The sequence below is a fragment of the Zootermopsis nevadensis genome, unplaced genomic scaffold (assembly GCF_977971745.1).
Source record: "Zootermopsis nevadensis isolate Lab colony 2312 unplaced genomic scaffold, Znev_1.0 Znev_ptg000061l, whole genome shotgun sequence".
In the NCBI taxonomy this organism is placed as follows: domain Eukaryota; kingdom Metazoa; phylum Arthropoda; class Insecta; order Blattodea; family Termopsidae; genus Zootermopsis; species Zootermopsis nevadensis.
In genome coordinates this window covers 4,830,538-4,842,539 of record NW_028259192.1, presented here as the reverse complement: position 1 = coordinate 4,842,539, position 12,002 = coordinate 4,830,538, and the positions used below count along the sequence as shown (strand labels likewise).

Genomic DNA, 12,002 nt, shown 5'->3' with positions numbered 1-12,002 from the left:
GGTAAGTGGCTAGTAACATACTGCTCTCAAATAACATTTTACAGCAAGCTCTAAAATCACTGTGGCCAACCAGGGGTGGTACTTTCAGTCTGAAATAAACCTGTTTTACCTCAGTATCCCTCTCCCTCAAATGGAAATAATTTTTTTTTGAAACATTTGTTTCATACGGTGAGCAATTTGTAAGAACTAATAAAACGTGCCTTTACGTAATCAGTTCATGCAATAAACCTGGTTATCATGGTAGGCCATGAAAGAACATCTGAATGTCCAAGTTGGTTGAAAATGTATTCTTCTATAAACTTATTTTAAATAAAACAAAAATGTACACGTAACATGCACATTCAGCAGGAAAAATTATAAATAAATAACAAACAAACAAAACTAAACTTACTCTTACAATATGCAAAGAGAAATGAATAGTTATGGCTATAATGTTTTGTGTAGTCAATACTTATTCATTCTGCTAAGAAATCAAAATTATTTATGTACTGAATGAATAAGCAATCAATTCTAAGGCCTCGCTATTCACGGTTATTACACACACTAAAGGGACATTATGTACATATAAACTGTTAGCAGTGCTAAAAACAAAACAAATCTGATTTCAATACTCTAAATACAATCAAGCCTTTTTCCTTTATCAGTATTATTATCCTTGCTATCTCACGATGAAACAAGTGATGCCTTTGTTACATAAATTACCTACTTTGATAACGATCACATCAAAAAATCTTATGCTCAGATGTAAAGTAGTTGTTGGAACTGTCTGATAAAAATTTCTGTAAATTTTTCAATTACACATTTGTTCAAAACTGGTTCATCAGTTTTAAATTCTTTTATACACATGGTCAAACAGATAAAGCTATTTTAAAAGACACTCTGCAGGGTCATGTAGATACCTATAAGTGAACATTCTGTCATATTTACAGATAATAAGAATATTTTACGTATCAAAGAACCTTACAATTTTACTTTACAGCAACTGCAGTTATCACGGCAACTTCCTATCCAAGAACGGTGTACAGGTCAGGAGAACTAGCTTAAGCTCACATACTAATGATAGAGTAGCATTCCATATTATTCACTACATGTTTTGAGAAACATTTTTCCAATAGGCAACAAGACTGATGCTGTCATGCACAAGTGAAAAATACAAGCATGATTTTGCTATGAATGGTGCTTCAAGGAGAGTAGCATTCAATGTACAGAAACAGGGACACTGAAAGTTGAAACAGACCCATATGTGAATGTGTTGATACTGAAAGCCTACATAATTCTGTTAAGACCCAAATATCAATTCCCTACACATGACTTATACAAGTAACCTCAGAAATTAACACAAAAGATACGGTGATCATTTTTTATATTGTTCTAGGTTTCCTGATCTTCGTGACCAGACACTCTCTCTCTTGAAGATTTCCGTCTTCTGGGTTGTTGCGCTGTGTAGTCTGGTCGATGTTAACCAACGTTTCAGAGGTCATACTGCCCTGATGACGGAGGCAGTATGACCTCTGAAACGTTGGTAAACATCGACCAGACTACACAGCGCAACAACCCAGAAGACGGAAATCTTCATACTCACCGCTGGAGAACCTCAAGTCTTACACTCTCTCTCTTCATAACAAAATGAACTGGTGGTCATTGCAGAGGCACTTTACTGAATGAAAGAATTTTATCACCAATTTACATCCAGTGTGTCGATTTTAAGGTTTTCACAATTTATTTCTTCCACATCTGGCTTATAAATGCATGATGTGCATAACCACAAGCATGCTTTCCAGTGCATCTTTTCAGAATTGGGGGGGGGGGGGGGGGGCAGAGAAGGAAAAATAATCTACCAAAAACAGATGAAACAATTTTGTAAAGAAGTTTAAGAACTAAAGCGAAGATAAATAAATATTTATACATTAATCTCACTCAAGGAACTGATGAGAGAATTCTGAGAAATCTAGACATGCAAAACAGAAGTATGAAACATTTTGAAAGGTGAAAAGTATGTATGAATGTTTTGCCTTTTACCTTGTAATCATGCTAAGTGTGTGTATGTGTGTGTGTGTGTGTGGTACTTTGGGAAAAAAATACTTCAATATATAGTTTTACAAAAATCAAATTATACTGATCAACTTAAATCTATTAAACTAATTAGTTGGTTTATTTTTTTAACTAAGCTCTTATGACAACAAATTTTTGTTCTCTAAGGCACTTCAGTTCAACAGTAAAATGATTTCTGACTTGTAATAAATCAATTTTATTTTAACACTGGGACATACTCAGAGGTAAAAGCTTTTCTTAATCATGTCAATTATGTTAGATGGCTAAAAAAATGATAATGAAATGATAACAAGTAAGTGCCCTGAATATATCCCATCAGTATCAGAATGAAATATGATACTCCACTTGTCATTTTAATAGAATTTTCATATATTTTTACTGTGCTCATCAGCGCTTGGTGGGGGCCTTAGAATGCTCTCGGGACTGTCTGGAAGCCCCTGGTAGGATGAACCAACCGCAGGGAGACAGTTGCTCCAACCGCAACGTTCATTCATTCGCTCAGCGAACAGCGAACTGGGAAATGGAAGCACACACACAAAAAACAAGGCGAATCGAGACATCATGGTGCCTCAAAAAGATTCTCTAGGCTGCCAACAAACATGTTCGTGCTTCCAAATTCCATGAAGCCTGAAAGAAACATCCTTATTCTAGCTCCTCCTTCAAATCAACCTAGTTAATGTGGCAAATCTAAAAAAACTTTCATATGCTTCAAGACAAGCAACAGCAATTCAGACCAAGTTGTGTGTCATGTAATTCACTACACTAGGTACAAATTTCTGGCAACCCATAAGTGGTTAATTAAATGACATCCAGCAACTAATATTCTTAAATTATAAACATACCAATTACATTTTTATAACATCTACCATTTCTTATTAATATAAATTTTTACTTGGTAGTGTATTTGCACACCAAATTAAAGCTTGTATTAGATACATCATTAAATACCAATGTAGTTTAACATTACATAACACTAGCTTCCATGATATGCTGTATTTCGCAACACACTGTATTCCATTTCTAGTGTGAAAAGTTATCTAAATCCCACATTTCTTAAATAACCATACCAAAAGAGACTAGAAAATGAACTGTTTAACCCATATCTTAAAATGTCTTACCTGAATCACTTACCTAATCTGAAACTAACACAAGAAGTGTTAGTGAGTTAATTCTCATACACACACACAAACAGAGATAGAAACTGAGACTGAATGATTATCTGTGCCACCAAATACATATTTATGTAAATATCAGTGTTAATTAATCTGTACAGACATGATTAATATTTTATGTAACCATAATAATATGGTCCTGAAATGAAAACATAATCAGAAAGAAACCATGCTAACAAGTCAGACTGTGCAAAACAGTGTCCTAAAATTTATCAGCCAGAAAATCCACCACTGTCAGTATTCACCAGGTATGAACCTGCATGCCATGTATGGTAGAACTGTGCAATTTTAAAAAAAGCTTTCGATTAATGCAATCAACAAACAGAAAGAAAATGGTGGCCAACATAATCAACCCGCCTCGTCATCAGCCATACTGTTATCAGGGTGCCTACAGATTTTTAAATCACAGTAAAATTGACATAAACTTAAAACAAATTAATGTCAGCACACCATATTTATCCAAATTTGGTACTGGTTTTTATTGTAAAGAGAAATGATAACACCTAAATCAAACCCTTGAACAGCATTTTTATATAATATAACGATAAGTTCACGTGGTATTTAAATACATCCCGTGTTTTATTAATGTGGTCGTGTTTCAGGAGTACTATTTACTTTATACTAAAGGCAGCAAGCACAATTTTACTCCTGTAAAATAGGAATCTTTTGCAGAATATAGGCAAGTTACCACCTTCAGTTCATTCACACTACATTGCTACATTAACCAGTAGAAACCCTGTAGACACTTACACACAACATTCATCACAGTTTTCATATATTTTCCAAGAAGAACAAAATTTAGTATTTCCAGTAACAAACCTGTGCCAATTCAAAGTGTTCACATGAATGTATTACTTGCTTGTAACAGCACATTACTAATTGCTAACGCAAACTAAACCAAATGTGTATGTAAATTTGCCACATTAACACATGATGCCCAAAAAGAAATCCAACTTCCTATACTATACTAAAACAGTAACGAACACTGCAGCTGGTCACCAATACGGGCATCAAAGTCATTTCATCTGAACTAATGTTCTTTTTCCCCCCAATGTTAACGACAAGGAAACCAATTTCATTTACGTCTCATATCAGGGACCAAACTGCAGAATTTGTTTACCATGCTTCAAACAGATATATATGCTCTGTAACAACCAATATCTTAGAAACCTGGAAACAACAAGAACAGTATCTGTGAATGGATCACAAACATTCTGACCAAAATCACATTCACACAGCTCAGCTTTCACTCCGTTCTCATACGTCCAATTACTTTTACACTCTCACTGTACCTACCTGTTGTTCCCGCGTTGGATAGTTGTTCTTGTTCACAGTGAAGTAGGGGTATGCACTGTTTGTGTAGTCATACGTCCACTCCAAAAAGTGGTTGGCTAGGTCAAATCCTCTGTAGTTGTAGGAACAATACTCAAAGTCGATAAGTACCAGCTGAGGATTCTGCAGGGCTTCTTTATCAGTCATAGTACCACAGTAGAGCAAAATGTTGCCCTCTTGCATGTCATTGTGACAGAACATTACTGGCGACGAGACACTTCCAAGGTACTCCCTGTAACATGAAGAACTTACGAGCTGCTTTGGAACCTTGCACATCGCTACACACTTCAATTCTAACACTACTATTTCCTTGTTATGAGAAAAGGAGACTAGTCTTCTGTTACATGATGTAACCCTCTGACAGCGTATCAACATTTCGGAGGAACTGAACAGACATTCATGTTCCTGCAAATACTGGTATACAGCTAAAAGACTACACGGTGCAACAACTCAACAACTCTGCCCTCAAATTGTATGTGGTGTCACAATGGAAAAATCTTCAAAACTCTGCCATAACAGCAATACTAAGCATCTGAACACCAAAGATTTCTTCAGTCAATGTAGCATTTTTATACAACCTATAAATCAATAACAATCTTTCAGCCAAATCTACATTCAGGTACTTAGAAAATGATCTGAAACAAGTCATCTTGTTATAAAGCAGCACATAATATAAAACTTGTTTTTAAAGATCGCAACATAATTCATTATATTGCAGTACAAGCTGCATAACTAAAGTGCCTTTAATTTTTGTAAGATATTAAAAATGTATACATAGTATTCTGACATAAAACAACCAAGTAAAAAATAAAAATCTTCTTCTATGGCTCTCTGGTCCGTATTCGGTCCATGGCCTCCTCAATTCTCCTCTTCCATCGTCTGTCCGAGGCTTTGATCGAGGTACAAAATAAAAATACACACACTGAATTCAATCTGGAAAGTTTAATCCTTTATTCCTTTGTGGTTCACTTGTATCATGTTTAAAGCTGACATGTCAATCTCTCATGCAAATAGATGCTTTCTGAATCAAATTACAAAATCGTGTGTACAAGGCCACATGAATCAATTTCCTATAGAAAACCTTGAATTCTAATGAAGTCTCCTTTCCTCTTACCACGTGTATAACCCAGTATTATTCTTCTCATTAGGAATGAAATGCTAACAGGTGTTACAAATATAAGCATATGTAAAGAGGTCACATACACAAATAGCGTCAAGTGAAGAAATGCTTTTCTGAGGTGGGAGAATCTGTATGGAAAAATTACAATTCCTAATGACAGGATGATGACAATGACGGCCAACATGACAGTGGAACAAAAACACGGACACTGGCTAAGGTGACAGTCAAAGCAGGCCAAAAAAAATACATATGCACTCGCCCTGGTCAGCGCTGAGCACAAGATTTCTGGTATGTAGGCCAGTAACCTAACTCTAGACCACTGTTTTCTGACTCCATTTGCTCAAGTAACTTTTTTCGTCTTAAAAATACTGAATGTCCACGCCAGAACTGAAAGTACAATACACAGAAGCACGACTTCAATGAATCATCACGCAGAATCAGAAACAGTACTAATCACACTAACAATCTTGGACAGTTGTGTCAATTTGGTTTCACAGATACTGAAATAATTTTATGGTCTACAAATGCCATTCCTTTAGGAACATTTTATAAAACGTAATGCACGTTTTCTTTTTTAGCATCGAGACAGGTTTACTGATCTGTTCCTGCTCCTAATTTTTGAAACTGATCTATTCATTAATCTATTTTGAAGTCTGCTCTTCATGTTTAAAGAACCTAAATTATCTTTTATCATTTCCTTTAAACACACAAAAAATTACACAAAATAAAAACCTCAAACTCTCACTCTGCTATCAAAGGTAAACACATATAACTGGAAAGTAATCAAAACTGCTACTGGATTTGAAAAACTTTGCTGGGAACAGAATCAGCTTTAAAATTTGTAATTTTAAAATAAACTAAATGTCCAAGATGTCCTTGTTCAGCTACACTGTTTGAATTCCTATAACTGTACTATGTCAATGAATACGTGACTGAAAATCCACTCACCTGAGCCATTCTATCTCCGAAGGTAAATTGTACATTTTAAGTTTGTGCACCATGGTTTCATTTTCAGACTCCACTATACCCGGGTCCTCCAAATTTGCTTGCACATTCTTCAGCCATCTGTAAAAAAGAAATGATTATTGCTACCGCAAGACAAAAATTATTCAATTATCAATTACTCTTAACCATTGATAAAATACTTCAAATATATATGTCAAGTTACTATTTTTCTTGTCGGAGGAAAGAAGTTTGTCAGAAGAAAGGGCAAATGTAATAGAACCATCTTATATGGAAGGTTAACTTCAATTATCTTCAGTGTTTCTTCCTAACTCTTCAATGTGCTGATAATAATTTATGCACAGTCCCAAACAGGAAACATAATCATACGTGGCATTCAACTTTTTTGTAATTTTAATCTTTGTTTAACATCTGCACTTAAAATCCCACTTATCACATTTTCTCAACATATGTAGCTCATAAATCAAAAGTATTCTCTTATGTGAACAAATCTGAATTATGAAGGATTATCAGATCATGCAAGGACAGCACGTGAGAAAATTCTGTGAACATTATTAATCTTTATTCTATCCAACACAGCAATTTATCTGCATACCCTTCATAATGATACCTGGCTTTGAATGATAAAATTAATCTAATCCTTTGAAGGGTGGTCCGTACTGCAAAAGAACACAACACTTATCTCTTACAAAAACCACTTTGTCAACCCTGTTTAGGGAAGTAATTGATGTTTAATCTTATCATACAAACCCAAAATGCAGAATTGGATTATTAAAGCTGATGGTACATTCAGTTACCACTAGGCTTGTAAGAGTTAAACATTTTACAAGTTCTACTAATAATTTTCCCCATCCAATACACAGCTGCAACATCAAATCTACATTATTTCTGGTACAAACTAAGATGAAACGAGATTAAAATTGAATGGAGGAGTTAAACTATCATCACCATCATCGTTATTGATGATGACGACACTGGCCACAGGCTCTTACTTTTTAAAAACTATGGTAAGTCCAGTAACAACAGATTCAAGATAACACATCCTTGTTGATCATTCATCTAAACATTATATCAAATCTAAAAGTTTTTGAAGGTGATCAGTCGTTTAAATAAAATAAAGGTCTGGAGATAGGGATTAGCTCTATCTAGTGGGCCCAACCGAGTAGGCACCTGAAGACGGAGATAGAGCCCCACCTCCAAAACGTTGTTTTACGTTTTATAATTTATTTACCAGATGATGGATAATATCCAAGAAAATTTTTATTCAAATGACATCTAAAAAGTGTTTCTAATAAGTAATTTACCCATTAAGAGTGTCCCATAGCCACCGTGGTTCCTTACTGATGGGGACATTCATCTGATGGATGTTTGCCATCTTCTCTGCGATCAAGACACTGAGCTGATTATCACCGAGTTCCTTGGTCTTCAAAGGACGAGCCTGAAAAATAGATGGTTGCATAAAAAAGTATTTTTCCGCCAGTCCAAAGTTCCCTACTGGAACAAAGTAATTTAACTTGCATTTATTTTCAGCTGACTGTTACCAAACTATCACCCTGTAACTGACGTGAAAAATTCTCTGTTCAGACATCCCACAGTTATAAAATTTACAAATCAAGATTAAGTGCTATCTCTTAACCTTCTAACTGGCAACATTTTCTTCTACCAACAGATACAGGGGAATAAGAATTTCCCATATGAAGCAGAAACATGTGACAAAATATCAAAACATGGGCGAACTAATTAAGCATGCATATTACACCCAGGTACTTATTCGTGCATGCTCATCAACAGACAAATTTGACTCTCTGCTGCAGTGATGGTGATGAAGTTGGTATTGATTAATCAGGAACATTCCAAGACATAAATATACAACTTGTCTATTAAACGTGCGGTTAAAGATGAAAAGATACTTACTGGAATATATTCCTCAATACGTCCACCAGGGAAAACTCCGTGTAATTTAGGGCCAAGCTGCCTTTCTGAGAGCAGAGTGAAAATAACAGATTCTGTGATCAGGCCTTCTAAAGCCCTCTCTGCGCCATGCACCTGCCCATAGAGCCTCAGCAGCACCTGAGATGGCTCTGATGATTTTGGGGGGTGTGACTCAGGAAGGGAGACGTGATACAGCCAATTGCTCAGTCCGCCACTGGAAGATTACAAGTGCAGTGCCTGAATATAAACTGTCCTTATCCCTCCATATTTCCAATTATAAATAATTATAATTAAATATGTAATATGTCAACTGTAGTTTTCCGGCTTGTTGTTTATTTAACAATATCAATATCCCATGCTATGATGATTAATTAATAATTAACTCAAAAGAATATGGAAGTGTTGTTCATGGCCTATTTCAGGAATGCTATTCCTGCATCAACTGAGAACATCCATGAAAAACTGGTCAGGACATCCAGTCTCTGGGCCAAAATTCAAACCACAGAACTCCATAATATGAAGTGTAATCACTCAACTGTGTAGGTGGTCTCAGAGGAATGTATCAGTTCCTTTTTTGAGGGGTAGAAGACCACAACTGGCACCTTCTCTGTCATGTACGAGATACTGTTACAGAAACAAGCATCCCAGTTATATGGGTTGTGGATCAACTTCAACTGCATAAAACAATGATCTTTTGTGTATGGTAAAGAAAGTACAGAAAAATCTTGTGCACATTTCAAACTAAAAGCTGTCCCACTATAAGCCATGTAGGTGCTTGGGGGGAAGTGGATGTATAGCTCCTACTCATTCTTGATCTCAGCACTAGATGGCGGTAAGTGGTCAGCATCACGCCCCGGGCGCGCTTTACCCCCGGGGAGGAAGCACCGCGGTACCCATTGGATAGGAGGCTGGGTGGGCCCCAGAGCCGGTCTGGACACAGAGTCTAGAGGAAAAATCCTCGAATCCCGGTCGTCCGGTCCGTAGCCAGTCACTATACTGACTGAGCTACGCCGGCCTATGAACCAGTTTCATTCCAAATACAAGTAACAAAAACCTGCTTGGTACCAATCCTGTCAGTGTTACTAAATTTTGCCATACGATAAGAAATAAAATTATATTTGGATGCATAATGTGAACCTGTTTTTTGTGACAGGTGACTGCAATGAATAACTTTGTGTAATAGATACTCCTGCTTTGTATTCATGTCTTCCTTAATCAACGCTGTGGTGTCAGCCATATTTACTGAGTTTTCTAATAACTTCACTCAGTCCCACTAGGTAAGCGATAAGACAGTACCATAGGATTAATTCCTCCCAAGTACCAAACATAAGCACCTGCCATTTCACAGTTAATGTTATACAGCCCTTTCTGATGAAACCACTGTGAAAACAGTAAGAAACAACTGAAATAAACACCCCAGGCCAGAAGGTAAATACTGGACATGCAAAGGATTTACAGCTGTGAACAGAGTCAGTCTCTGTTGCGCCGGCTGCTGTCGGAAACTGTTCTTTGAGAAACGGAATACACCAACAGTTGACAAACCAGTGTCATGTGGAGATTTACAAAAACATTTAAGGAAGAGAGCAAGATAAATTCACAATGAGACTCCTTCACATATGACAATGTTCTTCATGTTGTATTTAAATTTTGGCACTTTCTTTCAACATTACTCTGAATAAATCAGATCTGACTGCACTAGCATATTTTCATGACAAATGTTAATGTTAAAAGAGGTAAGGGAAATAAAAATTTTCGTGGCTAATATATTAACATTAAACAAATGAGAATGTGAGAGACAGCCGTACCTCAATCCACACACACCATGTGTATACACAATAAAATAAACATATTGATATAAAAAGGTTTCATAGCAAAAAATTACATTGAAGTTCATCTAGCTACAAATCATGTCCACTGTATCGGAAACACTCAATAAACACAAAGGTTATATTCCTCAAAAACTATGTTAAATATGCTTTGAAAAAATTTAATATTTTCATAGGTCAAGTGAGGCTGTGAACGTGAACATGAACATGGCCACATGAAGGAAGAAACAAAGGTTAGACAGACACACACACACACACAAATGAACATAATAAAACAACAAAATTAATGGCATTTACATTGGTAATTATGTACATTCCTTTACCTTTTTAAAAACATATTCTAATAAAGGTAAACTATGCATGTAACTATAATGACATTTACAGATAACAAATGAGAACTCTCAAAGTTATGATTATCACTTCCATGCCTCACTGTAAACAAACCCATAAAACATCATTACATAAGTTGAACAACTGACAGAACATATATAAAAAAAATTTTGAATTTGTGTTGTCTCTGCAACTAAGAAACTGTGACAATTTAAGCCTGCCATCAGTTCCTATCCTTGCACACAGCTACATAACAGAAACCTTAAAACTTAAAAATACTTTTGCTTAGCCATTGTTCCACATAACTAAAAAAAATTATCAGAAAAGGATTAATCCTGATCCATATGGAGATTAGCAGTGTTCACCCAAAGATTAAATTGTGAAACAGTACAAGTTCAGTAATTATGTGTCTTGCTATAACAATGGTTGGCTCATATTTGCAAATAAGAGTAATTTACCTGATGCGTTTGAGAACAATGTTCCTCGCTGTGATCTTCCTCCATGAGCCACGAAGATAATCGCGACATATACGAGCTGCCATCTCTCGCATCTCCACACTGTCGCTGGACATCTGCATGTAACAAAAACCTCAACCTGAACAGAAGTAATCTGCTAACCTAAAAATGTTGTAGCATGCTTCTACTGCTATAATTCACAAAGTTTCTTGGGTCTGTAATTATCCCCCAAAAACTGCTATGATGTAAATTCAATACCACAATAAATCTGCACCATTTATATGCAACACCAACTCCAAAGCTACTATTGGGGAAAAGATATACACACTTTTCTTGGTTACTTAGCGTCAAATGAGCCAAGGTGGAAGAATGCTCATAAATGATGAACTCAAATGGTGCAGCAGGAAGTGGTCATGACCTATTTCAAGATTATCTATCAGTAACTGCTTAGAGTGGCTATCAAAAACCAGAAACAACTTGAAAGGCAGCTGATCTCCTGACTGGAATTTAAACTCCATAGTATGAAGAACTGTGCTAATTATAATATTTCAACATTGTCTTATTGTACCACCACCACCACTGTACACTAGGATAACAGCTGTCAATGGCTACCAAATGGATTTTAAAGTGGACACAATATTCCCTACACACAATCTTTGTTCCCTGCATTCAATATGTTACCTACAACATATTACCTTCAGTATTATCACATCACAAAAGTATTTCTGGTTATCTTAAAACCTTGCATACCGTGTCACTAAGCGTCTTTTCAAAGGGTCATCATCAGTGGCAAGGTAGAGTATGTAATAAATAAAATGGA

At 36.0% G+C, this 12,002-nt stretch overlaps 1 protein-coding gene and 1 long non-coding RNA gene across 7 annotated transcripts in view; one reads left to right on the top strand and one right to left on the bottom strand.

The window, feature by feature from the left end:
* Positions 1-12,002, top strand: part of LOC147871152 (uncharacterized) — a 299,440-nt gene that overhangs the window by 110,402 nt on the left and 177,036 nt on the right. The gene's annotated exons all lie outside the window — the stretch shown is intronic.
* Positions 1-12,002, bottom strand: part of LOC110834324 (choline/ethanolamine kinase) — a 72,244-nt gene that overhangs the window by 8,730 nt on the left and 51,512 nt on the right. For 4 of the 6 annotated variants that reach the window (XM_022073355.2, XM_022073351.2, XM_022073353.2 and 1 more), the window contains 5 exons: positions 11,186-11,298; positions 8,554-8,785; positions 7,944-8,077; positions 6,625-6,741; positions 4,521-4,788 (listed from right to left, as the gene is read on the bottom strand). In XM_022073355.2, coding sequence (XP_021929047.1) covers positions 4,521-4,788; positions 6,625-6,741; positions 7,944-8,077; positions 8,554-8,785; positions 11,186-11,298 — 864 coding nt within the window. Of the gene's footprint in view, positions 1-298; positions 2,566-4,520; positions 4,789-6,624; positions 6,742-7,943; positions 8,078-8,553; positions 8,786-11,185; positions 11,299-12,002 lie in introns of those variants that run through there. The other 2 variants (XR_002544561.2, XM_022073359.2) reach the window with 2 other exon arrangements.